The sequence below is a fragment of the Amblyraja radiata genome, chromosome 45 (genome assembly GCF_010909765.2).
Source record: "Amblyraja radiata isolate CabotCenter1 chromosome 45, sAmbRad1.1.pri, whole genome shotgun sequence".
NCBI lineage: Eukaryota > Metazoa > Chordata > Chondrichthyes > Rajiformes > Rajidae > Amblyraja > Amblyraja radiata.
Genome location: NC_046000.1, coordinates 9,996,484 through 10,020,608, shown reverse-complemented (window position 1 = coordinate 10,020,608; position 24,125 = coordinate 9,996,484). Strand labels below are relative to the sequence as shown.

At 43.0% G+C, this 24,125-nt stretch overlaps 1 protein-coding gene across 1 annotated transcript in view; it reads right to left on the bottom strand.

The window, feature by feature from the left end:
- Positions 1 to 24,125, bottom strand: part of macrod1 (mono-ADP ribosylhydrolase 1) — a 369,433-nt gene that overhangs the window by 115,373 nt on the left and 229,935 nt on the right. Inside the window, exon 4 of the mRNA XM_033015165.1 lies at positions 22,941 to 22,970. Within this exon, the coding sequence (XP_032871056.1) occupies positions 22,941 to 22,970 (30 nt within the window). The remainder of the gene's footprint in view (positions 1 to 22,940; positions 22,971 to 24,125) is intronic.

The following is a 24,125-nucleotide window of genomic DNA, read 5'->3' as shown; positions in this document are numbered from 1 at the left end:
AGAAACTCAGCATCAGACTGAAGAAACGGCACCTATTCCTTTTCTCTGGAGATGCTGCCTGACCCGCTGAGTTACTCCAGCTTTTTGTGTCTAACCTGGTGAATCTCCTCTGCACCATCTCTAGATCTACCACATTCTTCCTGCAGTGTGGCACCCTGATGTGTAGAGCGCTGGTTTATCGATCTTCTGTTTAAGAAAACGTGCACCAGAGGATGTGCCCCTCATAAAGTTTAAAGAACATTGATTTTAGACGCAAACTGCACACACATAGATATAAATGTGCTTAGCTAAGAAATACAGTATTTGTAGCTACTAGAATCTCTCTTGCCACAGTGGCAGGGTGGCACAGCGATAGAGTTGCTGCCTAATGCCCCTGTCCCACTTAGGAAACCTGAACGGAAACCTCTGGAGACTTAGCGCCCCACCCAAGGTTTCCGTGCGGTTCCCGGAGGTTGCAGGTGGTTGCCGGAGGTTGCAGGTAGTGGAAGCAGGTAGGGAGACTGACAAAAACCTCCGGGGACCGCAAGGAAACCTTGGGTGGGGCGCAAAATCTCCAGAGGTTTCCATTCAGGTTTCCTAAGTGGGACACGGGCATTACAGTGCCAGTAGTAAGTAATCCATCCTTACTACTGGTGCTGTCTGTACGGAGTTTGTACATTCTCCATTGACTGCATGGGTTTCCTCCAGGTGCTCCGGTTTCCTCCCACACTCCAAAGACGTACAGGTTTGTAGGATAATTGTAAAATTGTAAATTGTCCTCAGTGTGTAGGATAGTGCTAGTGTACGGGGATCGCTGATCGGTGCAGACTCGATGGGCCGAAGGGCCTGTTTCTGCGCTGTATCTCTAAACTGAGCACAGTAATATGAAAACAGGGGTCAAATTCAAGGATTTGTCAGCCCAAATGAGCAAGTAAACATGAAACAAATTGTTAATAACTCTCCTGCTGTTCAATAGCTCCACTAAATTGGCTGCAAACATCTCCAGTTTTAAATGAAAACTATTCCAAGTAATTACAGTCAATTACACAATATTACTGACTGATTGTTTTTGTCTGCAGGTCTCCATTAGATGGACACAAAAAGCTGGAACCACTCAGCGGGTCAGGTAGCATCTCTGGAGAAAAGGAATAGGTGACGTTTTGGGTCTAGACGCTTTTTTAGACTGAGAGTTAGAGAATGGAGAACCGATAGATATAAAAAGGTATATAGACCAAATTAATGAAAGATATGCAAAAATGACAGATGAAAGCCAGCAATCTTGATCAAGGAAAAATGGAGCCCACAATGAATGATTAGAACTCTTGCAGATTTTACTCGAGACCAGATTAGACTTATGAACACTTTTCCCAAGAAGGTCTTTGAAACAGTTCTGAAATGGGCATTTTAGGAAGGGAGAAAGTCACATAATTTGAGACAAAAACGAAGTCTAATAAACTTTCTCAAGTCTAATTCTTTTTATTAATCCATTACCTCCGAGCTGATGAAACTGAATCAAGAAACTAGAAACTGCAGACTGAATTGCACAAATCTGATATCAACAGACAGAAACCATGTGAAACATAATCCTATAGACATATTGGTGATAGTTGGGACAGTTTAGAAGTGTGGCACGATGGCGCAGTGGTAGAGTTGCTACCTTGCTACCCGGGTTCGATCCTGACTATGGATGCTGCCTGTACAGAGTTTTTACCTTCTCCCCGTGTCCTGAGTCTGCTTTCTCTGGATCCAAAGACGTACAGGTTTGTACGGGAGACACAAAATGCTGGAGTAACTCAGTGGGGCAGGCAGCATCTCTGGAGAGAAGGAATGGGTGACGGTTTGGGTCGAGACCCTTCTTCAGACTGGCTAATTGGTTTGGTAAATATGTAAATTGTAGCGTGTGTAGGATAGTGTCAGTGTGCGGGAGATCGCTGGCCCGAGTGGACTTAGTGGGCCGAAGGGCCTGTTTCCATGTTGTATCTCTAAACTAAAACTAAACTAAGTGTTCTTCTATGACAGTCATGGTTCTAATTCTTTATCAACCTGTAAGAGATCTCGCGTAAATGGAAACAGCGAGAGAATTCTTCCAACGTACGAGACTGAAAAACTACACACACCTATTCTTCAGCTTGAATAATGCTCAGATCTTTGTTCCTTTTCACTGTCTAATGAACATTGAACCAACAAATGGGAAGGTCGCAGGCTTTTATCTTTAGTACGTGGCTCTCGAATCTATATCTCCCTTGCAACAATGAAGGGACAGTTAATTCTTTGTTATGGAGTGCATTTCATGTCCAAGAGAAGCAGCACTGGAAAGGAGTGTGTTGTTTACTTGAACAAAAATGTGCAGCTACATGTCTTCTGTGTATCATGGATTGAAGTCATAGAACTACATAGCATGGATATAGGCCCTTCGATCCAACCATAGGATGTCAACAAAATAGAGAGAGTACAGAGGAGATTTACTAGAATGTTGCCTGGGTTTCAGCAACTAAGTTACAGAGAAAGGTTGAACAAGTTAGGGCTTTATTCTTTGGAGCGCAGAAGGTTAAGGGGGGACTTGATAGAGGTCTTTAAAATGATGAGAGGGATAGACAGAGTTGACGTGGATAAGTTTTTCCCACTGAGAGTAGGGAAGATTCAAACAAGGGGACATGACTTGAGAATTAAGGGACAGAAGTTTAGGGGGAACATGAGGGAGAACTTCTTTACTCAGAGAGTGGTGGCTGTGTGGAATGAGCTTCCAGTGAAGGTGGTGGAGGCAGGTTCGTTTTTATCATTTAAAAATAAATTGGATAGTTATATGGACAGGAAAGGAATGGAGGGTTATGGTCTGAGCGCAGGTATATGGGACTAGGGGAGAATACGTGTTCGGCACGGACTAGAAGGGTCGAGATGGCCTGTTTCCGTGCTGTAATTGTTATATGGTTATATGGTTATAGGCATTCTGGGCTCATCCCGTTTGTCTGCATTTGGCCCATATCCCTCTAAACCCTTCCTATCCATATATCTGTCAAATGTCTTTAGAAACATAGAAAATAGGTGCAGGAGTAGACCATTCGGCCCTTTGAGCCTGCACCGCCATTCAATATGATCATGGCTGATCATCCAACTCAGTATCCTGTACCTGTGGTCAGGATCGAACCCAGGTCTCTGGCACTGTGAGGCAGCAACTACCGCTGCACTTCGGATACACATATTTAGTGATGAATTATTTAAATATCATGATGCTTGCCATGTGAAGACAGGGGGAACGGAATTGTCGTGTGGCCATTTTCCAGGATCGTTTGAAAAGAAGCTACGCTGTCACAGGTCGATTATATTTAGCAGAAGTGATGAGATGTGTTCTGATAGCGCTTGCAGCAATCGCCGAGGAGTTCTTTGAATGAAGGTCAACTCGGTGTTCTCCCCCATGTATCTCTGCATCACCCACAGCTGGGGCTGTTTCACCAGCAGCGTCTAAGCAAGTGCTTGGTCCTTAGCATCTTACAAATAGACTGGCCACCACATTGAACACACGGTCAGCTATGTTTGAAATAATGATAAGGTGGCACTGAGGGTCAAGTCTCATCTTACTGAATCATTGAGCAAGCTTAAAGGGTCAACAGCCTACTCCTGCTGTTAATGCCATCCCATTTCTCAAGCATCACTCCAGGTTCTTGGATCAAGTATTCAAGAGCCCGAGTATCCTCCAACATTGTTTTTAACCATCCCGGAGCCTGTACACTCTAAACCTCAGTATATGTATGTATGTATGTATACTGCACATGCGCTATTAGTTTAGTTCAGAGATCCGGAAGTGGCGGCGCTGTGATACAGCTGCGGCTCGCCTGCAGTCTGTCTGTTTTTACTTTTTATGTTGGTTTTTTTTGTCTAGTTTAGTACATTTTTTGGTTATTAGGTGGTGTTATGTGTGTGGGGGGAGGGTGAAACAGAGCTTTCTGTCTCTCCCTTCGGGGGAATGCGACTTTTTGTCGTATCCCCCTTCTCTTCCCCCGTCTGCGCTGAGGCCTAATGGCGGAGCTGGCGGCCTCCAACCTACGACCGACCTCGAGGGTCCGGAGGTAGAGCCAGCCAGGACTCACCAACGCGAGGCTGGCCGTCTTCGAGCTGTGGTGACGCCCGGGTAGCGGCACGACTCGGCGCTCCGGTGAGGGCGGACGGCGCGGAGCTGAGACACTCCTGTGCGGCCGGCACGGCTACCGGCTGGAAGGCGCTCCCGTGTGAGCAGCCCGGTGCGGGGCTGAGACGCTGCCGTGTGGGCGGACCGGCTCCCGGCTGGAAGGTGCTCCCGTGTGAGCAGCCCGGTGCGGGGCTGAGACGCTGCCTTGTGGGCGGCCCGGTGCGGAGCGGAGACGGTGCTCTGGCGGCTGAGGCGGCGTTCTGGCGGCGGCGACCTGGATCCGGGGCTCGGCCGCGGGCCAATGGAGGACAATGTCGGGAGCTCGCAGGTCACAGGCTGGTGCCTGTTTTCCGGAGCACCCGTTGTAACAGCTGCGGGCAGCTTCGACCACCCCCCGGGCCGCGGACCTTGAACCGTGGGACTGATGCCATCGCCCGGTGGGGTATCGCCTCGGCGCAGAGGGAGAAGAGGAGGGAAGAGACAGTAACTCTAAGACTTTTGCCTCCATCACAGTGAGGAGGTGTTTGGTGAACTCACTGTGGTGGATGTTAATTTGTGTTTATTGTGTTTTGTTATTATTACATGTATGGCTGCAGGCAACAGCATTTCGTTCAGACCGAAAGGTCTGAATGACAAATAAAAGGATTCAATTCAATTCAATGAAAAGCTAAACTCCACGTCCTTTTAGCGTCCTCATACAGGATCAGATTATAATTAGCAACTAGGACCAAAGCCATGTATAAAGACCAGACTTTCAAATACGCATGCGCTATTAGTTTAGTTCAGAGATCTTTAGTGGCAAGCACCTGTTCACCAAAATAAACCCATCAGATGCTGCGTAGGAAGGAACTGCAGATGCTGGTTTACTCCGAAGATTGACACAAAATGCTGGAGTAACTCAGCGGGACAGGCAGCGTCTCTGGATAGAAGGAATGGGTGATGTTTCGGGTTGAGACCCTTCTTCAGACTGGGTCTGACTGGGCTGATGAAATGTCTCGACCAGAAACATCACCCATTCCTTCTATCCGGAGATACTGCCTGTCCCGCTGAGTTACTCCAGCATTTTGTGTCTACCCTCAGAGTGCTATTGTATGCACTACTTCCAATGGTCAGACAATGTGATGAAGCAATTAAATAGGATCTACGGTGTTCCGTTGAGGTTTTACAGTGATCAAACTGCAATTAATGCTGTGACCACAGTACCTACACGATATTCATACATTTTACAGAAGGCAAGCCGGGCTGATCCAAATTATGACATGAACTGTGTAGAGAGATGTGGGAAGCTCAAGCCTAGAAGTACGGCATCTAAGGATGAAAGCTCATGAAAGTAAAATTAAATATTAAATACTGACGATAAAATAAAGCCAGATTGCTTCAAGAAACTGGAGAAGTACAGCCTGAGGATGAATAGAGATTGGTAGGAAGTCAATTTAAAATAGTCAGTAGACAGATTTTTTTTAACCAAAAGCATGTTAAATGGTTGGAAATAACTTCCAGGCATGGAAGTAGAGAAAAAAAACCTTGTGATTGTTAAACATATAGTTGTTTGGATGGGACAACGCTGCAAAGTGTGAATCCCTTGTTTTTGATCACTGAAGGGGAAAAATGGTGTATTCTTAACACATCATTCCCTAAGCAATGCACACCAGCTACAGACCAGTAGCCTGAGTGCATTAATGTTTAGAGATACAGCGCGGAAACAGGCCCTTCGGCCCACCTAGTCGGCACCGACCAGCGATCCCCGCACACTAACACTGCCCTACATACACTAGGGACAATTTACATTTATACCAAGCCAGTTAACCTACAACCTGTACATCTTTGAGGAAACCGGAGCACCAGGAGAAAACCCATGCAGATCCCATACAGACAGCATCCATAGTCAGGATCGAACCCGGGTCTCCGGCGCTGCGAGGCAGCAACTCTACCGCTGCGCAGCCGTGCCGTCCTTGAGGGAATAGTCTTTTGAGTGAGACATTAAACTGAGACATTAAACTATTGGTCACCTGGAGTGGAAATAAATTAGCTTCATTTTAAGGTGTTCCAGAGAGTTCTACCTGGTTTCACTGATAGATCGTGAAGGAAGGAACTGCAGATGCTGGTTTACGCAAAAGATAGGCGCAAAATGCTGGAGTCACTCAGCAGGACAGGCAGCAGCTCTGGAGAGAAGGAATGGGTGACGTTTCGGGTCGAGACACTGATTCAGACCGAGCGAGTCAGGGGAAAGGGAAACTAGAGATATAGAATAAAGAAATGAAAGCAAACCAAACTAAACTAACCCGAAAAGTCACCCATTCCTTCTCTCCAGAGATGCTGTCCCACTGAGTTTGTTTAGTTTAGTTTAGAGATGCAGCACGGAAACAGGCCCTTTGGCCCACTGAGTCCGTGCTGACCAGCAATCCCCGCACAATAACACTACCCTACACACATAGTGGGGACAATTTTACACTTGACCAAGCCAATTAACCTATACGTCTTTGGAATGTGGGAAGGAAACCGAAGATCTTGGAAAAAAAACCCACGCACATCACGGGGAGAATGTACAAACTCCGTACAGACAGCACCCGTAGCCGGGATGGAACACGGGTCTCTGGCGTAGCAAGCGCTGTAAGGCAGCAACTCTACCGCTGCGCCACCGTGACTGCCCTGGCTACTCCAGCATTTTGTGTGTATCTTCACTGACAGATCTGTGGAATGAAATAACATAATATTTCCCCGCCCCCAATGCAATTGCAGTGATGGCCACATTTCCTGCACCCCCCCCCCCCTCCCGTCACCACCCACCCCACTCCCTGTGGGGTTTGGCCAATTTACCACAGGCCCAACGAGTGACCTCGCAATCTGTTGTTTGCACGCTGGCATTGACAGCTGAACTGTCAGGGGAGCTCAACCGATCCATCTTCGAGATATTTTATTGCTGTCCCAGTGGTACGACATCGTGACAGAAAGACAAAACAAGGCACTAAATGGGTGGGAACACATAGCTTCCATGGAAAGCCAAAGTGCCACGGAAGGTCGTACATATATATTATTCAAATCTCACGGGGTAAGGGATTGCATATAACAGAAGATTTCAAATACAACCTATTAAAAATTAAAAATTATAGTAACTTTACATTATATGTGATTAATTTAAAAAGCCAATGTAATACTCTGATTTTGGCTTTATCACTATGGCTTAGTTTAGAGATACAGCCAATCCACATCGACTATCTGTTCACACTAGTTCCATGTTACCCCAATCCCTACGTGCTAGGGGCAATTAACCTACAAACCGATATGTCTTCGGGATGCGAGGGCAAACCCACGCCGTCACAGGAAGAACGTGTAAACTCCAGACAGACAGCACCCGAGGTCAGGATCAAAGCTGGCGCTGTGAGGCAGCAACTCTGTAGGCAGCACCACTGTCCCATCCCACTATGGTCTCTGTCGATCATGCGTGGATTCATTACCTTCCAATGTCATTTCATGCTACTTCTTCATACCACAAATTAGAAAATGGGTGTTTGAATATCAAGACCTCAGGCTTGGTACAAAAGTAATGGTCTGCGAGGCAAAAGTGATGTGTAGGAAGGAACGGCAGATACTGGTTTAAACCAAAGATAGATACAAAAAGCTGGAGTAACTCAGCGGGTCAGACAGCATCTTTGGAGAAGAGGAATAGGTGGTGTTCTGAAGAAGGGACTCGACCCGAAACCCGACCCGCTGAGTTACTTCAGCTTTTTGTGTTTCTTAGGCAAAAGTTACGCCTGCCTGCTTTCCTCTGAGATTTTGAATTCTGGCCTTGCCAGAGCAAGCGTCCCAAGACAGTGGAACAATTTCATCAGCACTTTCTCTGCAAACTCTGGAGGGATAAGCAAACCAATGACTGTGTTTCCTCCCCCAAATCATTCCTAATTAGTCTCAGTTGGCCATGGAGGGTTGCCATGTCATTCTCAAGCCCGGTAGCAGATGACTGAATCATATGTTCTATTCTGAGCTTTGCCTTGGGAGTAGGTTACCAAGGGGACAGAATTCAAAGATCTGCGCAAAAACCTGCTTGAAGAAGAGCAGCATCCACACAAGCTCCCGGTAAGCTCCCGCACATGACTATTCAAACTGGCGAAAGAGCATTAGGGGTGGTACTGAGAATATCAAGGATATACAAAGCAGCCCTGCGTAAGTCCAGTGCACCTCCTCACAAATTACCCCCTCCCCCTGCCAACTATCTCCTGTCCAAGTTGTGGAAGAGTCTGCACTTCCACATCTTGCAGCTTCATTAGCCACCTCAGAGTCCACAATACTGCAGTGGAAGCTGGTCATCCTTGATCTTGAGAAGGTGCCTGAAGAGAAGAAGGAGACAACTTCAATCAGATTCACCAGCGTATGTGCAGCTATCATGGGATAATGTACAGTGCACACTGGACTGCCACATCTAGGCTGACACTCCAATCCACTGGACAGAGAGTATGCCATTCGGGTGGGGATAATGCACTTTGAAATCAACAATGAATTGAGGCCCTGCTTATTCTCTGAGGAGAACACGAAATATTCAATGGTCACTACTTCGAAGAAGAGTAGGAGATTCTTATTGGTGTCCATTTGGCAATGATTAAATTGCTGCCTCACAGCACCAGAGACCCGGATTCTATCCTGACTAAGGGTGCTGTCTGTACGGTGTTTGTACAATCTCCCTGTGACCACGTGGGTTTTCTCCGAGTACTTTGGTTTCCCCCACACTCCAAAGATGTACAGGTTTAGAGGTTAATTGGCTTTGGTAAGTTGTAAAATTGTCACTATTGTGTCGGATAGCGCTAGTGTACGGGTTGATCGTTGTTCAGCATGGACTTGGTGGGCTGAAGGACCTGTTTCCACGCTGTATCTCTAAAGTCTAAATCTGTTGATCAACTTCTCATCCAATACTTCTGTAGACTATAATTCTCTGTGATCTTTATTCTCCACCTCCGTGATCAATGACCCCCCCCCCCCCAATCTTTATTCTTCACCAAACAAACTAATCCAGTGTAATCCAAAACCTTTATTCAGCTTTCCAACACAGAATTCAACCATTATTATGCTTTTCAACCAAGAGAGTTAACATCTCTCTTTACGCAAAATGCCATCATAAAATTGTAGAATATTGCCTAAAATGGGAAGGCCAAACAGCCCTCAAATATGCAATCTTCATGTCCTTCAGTATCCAACTCCCTTTCAGAGATTCAAGTGAATCAGTATCCAGCATCTATTCAGGCACTAATTTCCAAATCTGACTTGGTACATAAAGATAGACAAAAATGCTGGAGAAGCTCAGCGGGTGAGGCAGCATCTATGGAGCGAAGGAAATAGGCGACGTTTTGGGTCGAGACACTTTCCCCAGAATACACATAGAAATGCCTTTCCTCATGTCTCTTCTGTTCTCTTGCCAAACATCCTTAATCTGAGTCTGGAGTCTGGAGTCTGAAGAAGGGTTTCGGCCCGAAACGTTCCCTATTTCCTTCACTCCATAGATGCTGCCTCACCCGCTGAGTTTCTCCAGCATTTTTGTCTAGCTTTGATTTTCCACATCTGCAGTTCCTTCTTAAACACTTAATCTAAACCCAATGGTTATTGATCAGCAATGCATGAAGTGCCACAAATTCAGCAGAGCTGTGTGTGACGATGACATGCCACTCGGTTCTTAAAAAGTTGCAGAATAAATTCATCTCCGCATTCCACTCCCTGTGGCAGAAAATGTTATGAATGCCAAAATTTACCCGAGCATCACCAAGAATACTAGTTCATGCTATCCTCGAGACAACTGAAGCTTTGCACTAACAAAGTAAACAGGATTTTAATGATCAAGTCAGTGAACCAATTGCTGCTGAGATAATAATGCCACAATTTCTTTTACTGGTCTTCGACAATACTAAGACAAATTAAATATTTAATATTCTAAATGTATAGAAATTAACCATGTTCCTGTGCTAATCCGAATGAAAATAGAGAATCATTCATTTGGTAATGGGGTTAAGATTGCTTTTTAATTCCATGCTACTTAATTCTCCAAAGAGGATTGGCAATTTTCCAAAGTCAGAAGGTATGTTTAGAGTGGCTGAAGTTAATAAAGTGTGAACAGAGAACAATGCCTACTGTGAATCCACTTGGGTTCACCATCCAATTAGAGGAAGGTCAAAAGCAAGTCCATTCAGGGGCCATTGTTGCAACTGATTAATGATTTGGATTTAGGAATATCTAAATCATTATCAAATTTTAAATGACATCAAAACTAGGTAACAGGATAATGAAGTATACAATTTAGTCATAATGCTGAATTTTTCAGCACCAGGCAATTGAAAGTTGAGTATGTTAGTGAATTAGAACAATAACCATTTCAGATTTTGACTGCGTATTACCTGAATTGATTCAGTTACGACTTTGACAATTTTTTTGTCAGTACTGCATCGGATGAGGTCACCCTCATGCCACACACCTGCTGGGACAGACACTCTGATGGAACATAGATTGTGTTGTCTAGGGAGGATCCATCATCGAAGACAACTAGGTTTTAATACTAATGTTAGACACAAAAAGCTGAAGTAACTCAGTGGGTCAGGCAGCATCTCTGGAGAAAAGGATTGGGTGACGTTTTGGGTCGAGACCCTTCTTCAGACTGAGAGTCAGGGGAGAGGGAGACGAGAGATATATAAGGTACGAAAGTGCTAGTTTCAGATTAGTCGCATAATTAACTTTGATCTTTCAGAAATCAACCACCACTAACCCCATCACCATCATTGGCCTGCAAATTTCTAACTATACTGATAGTCCAAGACTATACTGATGTTCAAGAAGGTCTCGACCTGAAAGGTCACCTATTCCTTCGCTCCATAGATGCTGCCTCACCCGCTGAGTTTCTCCAGCATTTTTGTCTACCTTCGATTTTTCCAGCATCTGAAGTTCTTTCTTAAACATCTCTAAGAGCATAGTATCTTTCGGTATATTGTGTCGTAGTTTTGCATTTTCATGTAGACTGGTAGAAGTGCAATTTGCAAATATTCAGCCTGTGAAGCAAAGAGTTACATCTCCTATCCTACTAATCTAACTGAATTTGTCAGAAAACCCATTTGTAAAATCCATCTGCAAACGAAATTGAAGTTGATTTTCAGATATTATATCCCAGGGAATTAGTTCAGATGTGGAAATAGAAAGAAATAATTTACATATATACAGTTACTTTCATGAAGTCCTGAAATTCTAAAAAAAATTTCGAAGAGTAGTCGCTGATCTATTATTTGGAAAGCATAATAGTTGAACATTTAATTATTAAAATCATTCAATGGCATTGCCTGGATCGTGAAGCTGTAACAGGCAGGTATACAAGTTACAATAGAATAACACAAATTTAATAAATATGGATTTTAGCGATGAGCTCAGAAGGATGAAACAAAGGTTTTCAAGTGGGAATCTTTATCGATTTGGGTTTGGTTGTTACATTCGGCAAACAATCACCCATTATTTTATTTATGCTATTATTAAGTACTTCAAGAACTGATTTTTGTTAGTTTTGTCTTTATTAATAATACCAGTAGATTATTTAGGGAAAATATGTTTTTCCTGTATTTCCTAATGGATTTATTGGTGGTTTAGTTGAATCTAATTTAGAGATACAGTATGAAAGCAGACCTTGCAGCTGACTGAGTCCGTGCCGACCAGCAATCCCCGCACACTAACACTATCCTACACACTAGATTCAAGATTCATGTGTCCCAGATAGGACAATGAAATTCTTGCTTTGCTTCAGCACAACAGAATATAGTAGGCATGAATACAGAACAGAACAGATCAGTGTGACCATATACTAGAGACAATTGACAATTTTACCAAGCCAATTAACCTACAAACCTGCATGTCATTGGAGTGTGGGAGGAAACCGGAGATCCCGGAGAAAACCCACACAGGTCACGGGGAGAACGTACAAACTCCGTACACCAAGCACTCATAGTCAAAATCAAACCACAGTCTCTGGCACTGTAGAGGCAGCAACTCTACTGCTGTGCCACTATGCCACCCATATAATCATGAGTAAAAGTAATGAATTCTGGATCTGGACCATCCCAAATTAAAAGTTGTTTTATTTAATAATGTAGGAATTCATGTTAGATTAAATCCAATAGAGGATCTGTAGCTGTATCAGATTTTTTTCTCCTTACAATTTATACCACGTGTTTAGGAAGGAACTGCAGATGCTGGAAAATCGAAGGTAGACAAAAATGCTGGAGAAACTCAGCGGGTGAGGCAGCATCTATGGAGCGAAGGAAATAGGCAACGTTTCGGGTCGAAACCCTTCTTCAGACCACTTTTTATACCAATTGTTTCTTTTCATCATCCTTCCTGACATGTGACTTCTCCTATATAGATAACTCATTAATACTTTGCAGAAATTGTCATCTCTCAAGTCCAAGCATGGGCAACTAGAACGTAAGAGTGTGTTCAATCACAAGAGTGTCCTGTCCCTGACCCACATCTACATACTTTTATCTACTTTAATCATTACTAGCAATTAAAGAAATCTTCAAATGTTGATAAAGTAGCCTGTTGCGAAACATGATTGTTGACAGAATTCAGAATGTAATGAAACAATTTGCACCATTAGCCCGCGATTGCTTTAGCTGCATCTTCATGCACCCACTTGGGATGCAGCTGTAGATGTCAACCTTGAATATCTGCAATTTTTGACATCGCTAATCACAACAGACAACTTCAAGTGACTCTGAATGTAGAACTAGCTAAAGTTTTAGAAAATTGAATTTTTTTTAGTCGTGGAAGTCACATTTCAAAAGTCAATGCCCAATTTGCTTGAAAATCAAAGTCTGTAGGGTTGTGTATGATAGCTACTTACTTACTGCCTGTGATGCCTCCTGGCATGTCGGGCAGCAAGGAACGTCCTCCACTCCTGTCTGTGCTGGGCTAGTTTCCGGTCACTACTCTAGGTCAAGTCCATTGTTTTAATTTCCTCTTCTACAGTTCGACGCCAGGTGGTTTTAGGTCTCCCTCTTTTCCTTTCCCTTCCGGCGTCCAGTGCAGGACTATTCTTGGGATGCTGTCTGGTTCTCTTCTCAGTATATGGCCAATCCAGTCCCAGCGCCTTCTCATGATGATGGTGATGTTTGGCGTTTAGAACTTTCACCTTTTTGCCAGTGGCTTCCTTTCGGCTTTCACCATTGACATTCGTCCTAGCATCTGTCGATAGCCCTGGAAGTCCATCACGTTGATTCCTTCAGTTGCTGTTTCCGTAACCTATTTGTTTTACGAGACAGGGTTGTTAGCCCTGTGTTCAATCCTCCAATCTGGAGGACCAGTGGATCGCTCTTCGTCTCGCCTCTACCCTTCGACCTGTCCAGCATGGTAGACACTAACAGGAGACGAATCTCCCGCTGGCATAGCTCTTGGGGTCACTGAGACACACAAGCTCCCCGACCACGACAAGGTTGCAATCCATGTATGATAGCTGAAACTATAATGAATCCGAGAATGTGGGATTGTCATTTGCTGCAGTTATGCACAATATTCCATCAATTGTTATGCAGAAATTAATTAGGCACATAGAAGTCTGATTTTGCTGCTTTGGATTTAGAAATCAGAGCACGAAACCTATTTCCTTAGTTACTGTGAACATACTCCCCAGAAAATGTACTTTATTTTTTCGACAAAGGTTTTTACAGCGTTTTTCCTATGGCTAACCCTTGAAACTAATAATTTACACAGGAACAGTTACAAACATTTAAATTATTTTAAAATTGTAGCTGATGCACTTTACTAATGGCTATTATCTTCCTAATGGCAATAAGTACGCATAAAGCCAAAACACAGCTGGTAACTCCAACATTGCTGAGGGGTGAAACGCTGTAAATGTACATGTTACAGAGAGACACAAAGTGCTGGAGTGACCCAGCAGGTCAGGCAGTATCTCTGCAGAAAAAGGATGGGTGACATCCCATCTCTAGAGATGCTGCCTGACCCGCTGAGTTACTCCAGCACTTTGTGTCAATCTTCGGTACATACCAGCATCTGCAGTTCCTTCCAATCACATGTTTCAGACAGGGTTTTGGGTCTAAGCCTGTGAATTGCAACACAACCTATGTACCACTAAATAATCTGCAATGAATTGACAGCCCATCCTCCCGTAAAATGATCCACAATAGTGGCGCCACTCCACGTGGTTTGCAGATTCCATTTTGGTGCAAAGTTAGTCATTGTTCAGGATTGATTAAGAGACTAGAAGCTGCGGGGAACAAATATCTTAGAGGGTTATATGGCTGGCGGAGATAAAGAGACGAATGGGATACAAAATGCTGGAGTAACTCAGCGAGTCAGGCAGCATCTCTGGAGAGAAGGAATGAGTTACATTTTGGGTCGAGACCCTTCCTCAAACTCATAAGTCTGTTGAAGGGTCTCGACCCAAAACTTCACCTATTCCTTCTCTCCAGAGATGCTGCCTGACCCGCTGAGTTACTCCAGCATTCTGTGTCTATCTTCGGTGTAAAACAGCATCTGCAGCTCCTTCTTACACAAGAGATGAATGGGGATGTAGTGACCATGAGAAATGAAAGCTTTAGCGAATAAAAGTCGATAAGCAATGGATGTTTGATAGGTGAATGGCATTTCAAGTAGGCAGCAGATGTATGGATGACATATTTGCAAAGAATAAATAAAGGCCAGTATGCTAGGAGTGAAAGAGGTAAGCCTGGAAAACACCATCAGTTACAGATGAACTGAAGGGGAGTAGGGGCGGGCGATGTTACAGGTTTGAAAATAAAGAAAAATGGCACTGAAACGTGATATGAAGCTCATTTTGTGAGAGGTGATAAATTTTGTGGTTCTAGTTCAGACCGTTGCTGGGGAGAGGGATTGAGTCAGTGGCTGGGATTCAGAGTTTGTGATTGGGACTAAAGGTGCTGACTTCAGACTTTGCCCTATTTAATTCGAACATTCGTCATCTAGGGAATGAATATCCAAGGAAAAATAGATGTCAAAATCCTTAATTGAAAGATATGTTTGCAAATTGGTTAGTCATCACAAAAGCTTTAATTAAACCGTAATATTCAATGCTCAAAATATGGAAGTGCTATTACCGTCCTTATGCTGAAGAGGGAAAATCTCCCTCTGGATCAACTTTTCAACCTTTTTCCAATGAATAGCTTTGGGGGAATGTGCATATTAGCACATCTTTAACAAGAACACTCATTTTATTCATAAGCATTGCAATAGAAGTGAATCAATTGTCTCAACTTCCATCCTCGCATATATTGTACATAACCTGGCCCTCACAACAGAATTTCAGAAGCAAATGGCTCTCCAGTATTCAAATGCAACACCTGTCCCTTCACCTCCCCCCTCGACTCCATTCAAGGTCCCAAGCAGTCGTTCCAGGTGCGACAAAGGTTCACCTGTATCTCCTCCAACCTCATCTACTGCATCCGCTGCTCTAGATGTCAGCTGATTTACATCGGTGAGACCAAGCGTAGGTTGGGCGATCGTTTCGCCGAACACCTCCGCTCAGTCCGCAATAACCTACCTGACCTCCCGGTGGCTCAGCACTTCAACTCCCCCTCCCATTCCCAATCCGACCTCTCTGTCCTGGGTCTCCTCCATTGCCAGAGTGAGCAACAGCGGAAATTGGAGGAACAGCACCTCATATTCCGTCTGGGGTCCTTGCGTCCTTATGGCATTAACATTGAATTCTCCCAATTTGGCTAGCCCGTGCTGTCTCCTCCCCTTCCTTAACCCTCTAGCTGTCTCCTCCCACCCTCCCATCCGCCCGCCCTCGGGCTCCTCCTCCTCCTCCCCTTTTCCTTCTTTCTTTCCCCACCCCCCATCAGTCTGAAGAAGGGTTTCGGCCCGAAACGTCGCCTATTTCCTTCGCTCCATAGATGCTGCTGCACCCGCTGAGTTTCCCCAGCAATTGTGTGTACCTCCAGTATTCAAGTCTTCTTTTTTTAAATATTTTATTTTATTAGAAGTAAGTACAATCATATGGCACCAAAGTGCCTAATATATATTTTCATAATACATTTTATGTACAGCTTCTTATTTTTTTTTGTTATAATAAAGAAAGATAAGAATAAGAAAAATAAATGAGATAGTAAAGGATAGAAAGACGTGAGATATATAGTGTGTGAAGAAGAAGAAAAAAGACGAATGAGTGAAGAAAGTTGAAGAAAAGAAAATAGGAAAAAGAGAATAAGACATAAAGAAAAGAAGTAAGGAGATCATTGTTTAGAATCTTCACCATCCCTCGTCCAGTCCTGAAACAGTTAGCTTTTACAATTGTGTTGCACCATATGATTCCAAAAAGACGAGACTATTTAAGTCTTCTGATGGAAGTTTTGCTTAACCATGAAATAAGTCATCATCGAGTATTGACAAAGTATCTAAGTATCTATACGGCAATTGACAATCGAATTATACACACCATCAAAGGTGTGTAAATTAAACAATTTGTCAATAGGGTAAAAACAAGGACTGGTAGTGTATTGACATTCTGTCACAGGCTCAGGCAGTTATGTCCACAGTCCTGTCATATTTCTAATCCCTGCTATAGATAACAAGAGATAAAATAATATTATTGCACCAAGTCAAATTCCGTAAATTCATCATGTTTTGTTTCTAAAGATGGGATTCAAGTCCTCTAACCAGGCACTTTATATAACCAGATATCACCAATATCTCATTCCGTTGGATATGGATATGAAAATTGTATGAATATTTGAATTCAATAATAGCGTAGGAGAGCATTGTTATATTTGATTAACTGAGACTACAATTACAAGTTCAAATGAACATCATAACCTGAAATGCTCTGGTCCTCTCATCTGTACAGAATAGCTCTGATATCATTAAACCTATCTAAAAAAAATCTTAATTGTATAATGAATGGCAAGAAGAAATTGCATTGATGGACAGGCAGAATCCATAATGCAGCCAGACTGACCCGCTATTCTATCCTGTTCACTGACAACAGAGCTCCTGTCTTTTTGCTGGTGGAATGCATGTGAGACAATTTGGCTGAGAAGACAGGAAAAAATAGCCAGGCTGAGTTTCTAACTCGGTTAGTTAGTTTAGTTTAGTTTATTGTCACGTGTACCGAGGATCAGTGAAAGGATTTAGTTGCGTGCTAACCAGTCAGCGGGAAGACAACACATGATAACAGTACAGTATTACAGATTACATGATAAAGGGAATAACGTGAATAATGTTTAGTGCAAACTAAAGCCAGAAAATGGCGATCAAAGATAGTGGAGGGTCTCCAATGAGGTAGATAGTAGTTCAGGACTGCTCTCTAGTTGTGATAGGATGGTTCAGTTGCCTGATAACAGCTGGGAAGAAACTGTCCCGGAATTTGGAAGAGTGCGTTTTCACACTTCTATACCTTTTGCCAGGTGGGAGAGTGACCGGGGTGAGATTGGTCCTTGATTATGCTGCTGGCCTTGCCGAGGCAGCACGAGGTATAAATGGAGTCAATGGAAGAGAGGTTGGTTTGTGTGATGGTCTGGGCTGCGTCCATAATTCTCCGCACTTTCTTGCGGTCTTGATGGAGTTTCTCTTGTCTCATTGAGGGGAAAAATAATCATGGACAACATAGAAACATAGACAATAGGTGCAGGAGTAGGCCATTCGGCCCTTCGAGCCTGCACCGCCATTCAATATGATCATGGCTGATCATCCAACTCAGTATCCTGTACCTGCCTTCTCTCCATACCCCCTGATCCCTTTAGCCACAAGGGCCACATCTAACTCCCTCTTAAATATAGCCAATGAACTGGCCTCAACTACCTTCTGTGGCAGAGAATTCCACAGATTCACCACTCTCTGTGTGAAAAATGTTTTCCCCATCTCGGTCCTAAAAGATTTCCCCCTTATCCTTAAACTGTGACCCCTTGTTCTGGACTTCCCCAACATCGGGAACAATCTTCCTGCATCTAGCCTGTCCAACCCGTTAAGAATTTTGTAAGTTTCTATAAGATCCCCCCTCAATCTTCTAAATTCTAGCGAGTACAAGCCGAGTCTATCCAGTCTTTCTTCATATGAAAGTCCTGACATCCCAGGAATCAGTCTGGTGAACCTTCTCCGTACCCCCTCTATGGCAAGAATGTCTTTCCTCAGATTAAGAGACCAAAGCTGTACGCAATACTCCAGGTGTGGACTCACAACATTTATGTTCAGGCCACCTTACTGAATCTGAACCAAAGACAGAACTTCAACAACAAAAAAAACTGGTAAGTGGGGACTTTAAATTCGAGTTTGGCTTTTGCTAAATATTTGTAATAGGCCATGGTATGACCTTCCTAAATATAATTTTAATATTAATTTATATTGAAAGTATTTACAGAAATATTCTTGATGGAATATGATGTCACTTTCATAAGTATATTTTAACACTTCTATACAATGTAATTAACTGATGTTCAGTATTTCTCTGGCAATTTTAAATAACCAGCACCAACATTAATAATCCTATTTAATTTATTTGCACTCCGAGTACTTTATCTATGTGTTTCTGCCCTCACACAACCTAGGATGAAAGCACTCATGGGTTCTAGAAGTTTCTAAGATAAATCAAACCACAGTCAAACTAATTCGTTGGTCAGCAGGAAAAAGCTAAGCAACATGCCTTGATTTATCACAATAATCAAAACACTAAATGAATTTATGAGCTAACCGTGCCTTTCATGTGTTATGAGGAGAATTTATCGAATGACAACACATTTCTCCTCCTCTACTCTTACTTCTGCCTGTACAATAAAAATCTCTAACATCAATAAAGCTATAACATTTTTTAATGTTTCTGAAATTTTTCGACAGGCAGGACCCCAAGGACTGACTTTCTGGAGACAAATCAATATTTTCACCCTTTTTTTATATTCCATCATCTTCCACACTGGTTCCATGACCCACGTTAGAGCCACATCGGTTATTGAAGTAGGAATCTCTATTCCTGCATGCACTTTCAGGGACTTTCAGTCATTACCATGTTTCCATTTGGCAGCTTCCAGGGAATGAAATGTTCCAAATCAATAGACAATAGACAATAGGTGCAGGAGTAGGCCCTTCGAGCCAGCACCACCATTTAATGTGATCATGGCTGATCATCCCCAATCAGTACCCCGTTCCTGCCTTCACCCCATATCCCCTGACTCCGATATTTTTAAGAGCCCTATCTAGCTCTCTCTTGAAAGCATCCAGAGAACCTGCCTCCACCACCCTCTTGAGGCAGAGAATTCCACAGACTCACCACTCTCTGTGAGAAAAAGTGTTTCCTCGTCTCCGTTCTAAATGGCTTGCTCCTTATTCTTCAACCTTCATAAGGAGTAAAGGACATGGAATAGGAGACAAGAGGCAATATTTCACTCAGAGTTTTATTTTATTTTGATGGGAGTCCACAAAAAGTTAAAGCTGGTTTGGCATGCAGGTCAATTGTATGTATGAACTTTTAACCTGAGTTTTTGCCATGTTCTATTTTTGTGGAAAAAATAATGAGCATCAGAATGTTTTCATTCTATTTCATTCATCCAAATATTGGTTCCAACTGGTACCAGCAGCAGGGCAAAGCTGGTTGCAGTTATACTAAAGATTACAATACGGACGGCACAGTGGCCCAGCACTAGAGATGTTGCCAGACACCCCAGTTCGATCCTGACGACGGCTGCTGCCTGTACAAATTTTCAATGGTCTCTCTGTGACTGAGTGGGTTTTCTTTGAGTTTCTCCCGCATTCCAAAGACGTACATGTTGTAGATTTGTAGGAAAGAATTGCAGATCAAATCAAAGGTAGACACAGTCTGAAGAAGAACCCGAAACGTCGCCCATTCCTTCTCTCCAGAGATGCTGCCTGTCCCGCTGAGTGACTCCAGCATTTTGTGTCTATCTTCAGGTTTTCATTAGCTTCGGTTTAAAAAAAATTGTAAATGGTCCCTAATGTGTAGGAGAGGGTTGGTGTATGGGGATTGCTGGACTCGGTGTGCTGAATGGCCAGTTTCCACGCTGTATCTCTATCTCGAAACTAAATGTTTTGCTTGATTGAAAGATACAGCATGGAAACAGACCCTTCGGCCCACTGAGCCCACACCGACCATCGATCACCTGTCCACAAAGGTTCCACATTATCGTACTATCTGCTCCCTACAAACTAGGGGCAACTAATAAAGGCCAATTAACCTACAAACCCGCACATCTTTGGGATGCACGGGGAAACCAGAGCACCCGGAGGAGACCCAGGTCATCAGGGAGAACGAGAAAACTCCACAGAGACAGCACACGAGGTTAGGATCAAACCCAGATTTTGGGGGCTGAGAGGTTCTAACAGCTCCACTGTGCAGCCCATAAATAGATCAGCTCATTAAAAGAATAGGATTACCTCGAAGAGCAAGGACAACAAGGACATGACCATTAAATAGAAGCTACGAAGAATAAGAAATACAAAACATATCTTTTTCTTATTGGTCATCAATCGGTGTTGACTGTGGAGAAAAAGGCAAAGAGAATACTAACTAGGAAGTAAGGCCAAGTGCACAACACTGCAGACATGGATGGTTTATTTACTAAAGCCCACAGGAGTTTTATGTTTTCTGCTGTCATGCCAATCAAATGTGACTATGTGCAAACATCTTTCCAATATCATCCTGGAACAAAAGGAATAAGAACAAATCCACTCCCTAAAGAAGAATCACCTTTCTACGCAGTGAGATTTTCTATATTCCGTTATCATAAAAAACCTACACAACAAAGGCATGCACCTCTGCCTAGCAACTATTACAGAATTTCCCATCTCTAAACAGTTGCTGAGTTTAGCTTAGTTTAGAGATACAGCACGGCAACAGGCCCTTCAGCCCACCAAATCTGCACCGACCAGCGATCGCCGCACATTAACACTGCCCCACACACACTAAGGACAATTTTACATTTATACCAAGCCAATTAACCTACAAACTTTTATGCCTTTGGAATGTGGGAAGATCTCGGAGAAAACCCACGGAGGTCTCGGGGAGAAGGTACAAACTCCGTGCAGGCTGCACCCGTAGTCGGAATCGAACCCTAGTCTCTGGCGCTGTGAGGCAGTAGCTCTACCCGCTGCACCACCGTGCCGCCCACAATAGAGTTAGTTAACAGAAATTAATATGTGAAAGATCACTCTGTCCATCTATGTATTCAAGCCTACAAGCAAAAGGATTTGAGTATAGGAGCAGGGAGGTTCTACTGCAGTTGTACAGGGTCTTGGTGAGACCACACCTGGAGTATTGCGTACAGTTTTGGTCTCCTAATCTGAGGAAGGACATTCTTGCCATAGAGGGAGTACAGAGAAGGTTCACCAGACTGATTCCTGGAATGGCAGGACTTTCATATGTCTCGGCTTGTACTCGCTAGAATTTAGAAGATTGAGGGGGGATCTTATAGAAACTTACAAAATTCTTAAGGGGTTGGACAGGCTAGATGCAGGAAGATTGTTCCCGAAGTTGGGGAAGTCCAGAACAAGGGGCCACAGTTTAAGGATAAAGGGGAAAACATTTGGGACTGAGATGAGAAACACATTTTTTACACAGAGAGTGGTGAATCTGTGGAATTCTCTGCCACAGAAGGTAGTTGAGGCCACAGTTCATTGGCTATATTTAAGAAGGAGTTAGATGTGGCCCTTGTGGCTAAAGGGATCATGGGGTATGGAGAGAAGGCAGGTACAGGATACTGAGTTGGATGATCAGCCATGATCATATTGAATGGCGGTGCAGGCTCGAAGGGCCGAATGGTCTACTCCTGCACCTATTGTCTATGTTTCTATCTATGTTTCTATATTCTGTTGTGCTGAAGCAAAGCAAGAATTTCATTGTCCTATCTGGGACACACGACAATAAACTCTCTTGACTTGACTTGACTTGACTCTGTCTCTGTCTGTGCTTATCAGGCTTCTATCTTCAGCATTCAGCAAGTTCTACATCCTCACCAATCTCAGAGTGAAGGTATTGACTCTGTTTAATGTTTAATCTGTTTAATTTATTGGTCAACTTTCATTGATAGCTAGTTTATGGACTCTTCCAAATAAAAAACATGTCTAGACTATCAAAGCCTTTCATAATCTTAAAACCCTCCATCAGTCACATAGCCCAATGCTCTCGGGAGAAATGTTAATAACTCCGTGTGCTTCTCCAATATTGAGGAATACGCTTTTTTTATTTTGATCTAATAATTCAACAGTAACAACAGTTGAGAATTTTATATCTGTTTTCCACACAATATAAATCAGTGTTACAGACACACATCAGGGAAATGAAATGGTGCAGATTTAATACTGAATATTGGATGTATTTTGAAACATGACATTTTGTTAAAAGCTAGAAATTATTTGCTAGGAAAACAAATTTGTTTTTAAATACAGTCCAGAGATTTAAAGAACTAGGCTTCGCTATCACACAGAAAGTCCCCCAACTTCAAATATTGGATAATGATATTTTATACGGTTGCAGTCACCCCAGTTTGTGCCAAGACCATGTGAGAAAACCGTGGACGGCACAGTGGCGCAGCGGTAGAGTTGCTGACTTACAGCGCTTACTGAAAGTCAGATCGATCACAACTACAGGTGCGGCCTGTGTGGAGTTTGTACGTTCTCCCTGTGGCCGTGTGGGTTTTCTCCAGAGATCGTCGGTTTCCTCCCACACTCCAAAAGATGTACAGGTTTGTAGGTTGATTGGTTTGGTATAAGAGTAAATTGTCCCAAGTGTGCGGGGATCGCTGTTCGACGCGGACTCGGTGGGCCGAAGTGCCTGTTTCTTTAAACGAAACTGAATATAATGATATAATACTGTTCAAATAAAAGCATCAGACAAAACCCTTACCTCCACCTCCTCCCATTAGCGAAGCATTAGCTGCAAAGAAGAAAAGGAAAATTAATATAACACTCAACATAACACCTTTATTTTTGCTTGCCACATATTATCATCACATCTTGAAGCATGAATTCAAACTATACATACCAAGTTAGATCTAATTATTAACTCCAGTCACCAAATCACTTCCCAATATATGCAGTTGCAAGCCTTCCAGCCACGTCCCATTCCACCATACAAAATCCCATATGAAGAAACAACACAGAAAATTGTATTATTGTATATAAGAAATGATCAGCTGTCCAGACAGCATCCGTGAAGAAATAAAATTAATATCTCTGCTGGATAATTGTTCACTAGATACACATGAAGAAACACATCTACCCACAAAGTTTTATGGGTTTTTTTTGTCTTCATACTGCAGATTGTTACTGGGCCTCTAGCACTGGTAGAGATGCTGCCTCACAGCGCTAGAGGCCCAGGTTCAATCCTGACCATGGTTGCTGTCTTTGTGGTGTTTGCACAGTCTCCCTGTGACTGCGAGGGTTTCCACTGGGCATTCAAGTTTTTTTCCAGATCCCAAAAATGTGTTGGTTTGTAGATTAATTGGCCCTGGTAAATTGACTCTAGTGTACAGGGAGTGGGTGTAAAAATGGGATAGCATAGAACTAGTATGGTCAGCATGGACTTGGTGGGCTGAAGGGCCTGTTTCCATGCAGTATCGTTTAATTCAATTCAATTCAAATCAATTTGATTCAATCATATTCAAGGAAGATGAGCAAAATTGAATATTGTTGAGTAAATTCTCCCTTTTTATTCAAATTTAGCTTATTTTTGTTTCTCGTTTATCATTCCACATATCCTAACTATGACTTCCCATTTTTATTCTAACTTTCTAATGTATTGTATACTTCTATTGACCAAAACATGATGGGCAAGATTCTGCAAAGTGATTACTCCACATAAAATCCAACAACTTTGAAAGTTTTTAACTGTACAGAAACTTTGTACGAAAAGCTTTTCACTGTACATCGGTCCACGTGACAATGAACTAAACTCAAACTTATGCATATGTATATGCAAACACAGGAATCTAATTGCTGCCAATGATTCTCTATTAGACAATGGGTTGTACTCCGATGTTGAATTCCTTATGAAGTTCAGCATGGAGTGGGAAGGGGGATGCTTGGGCTT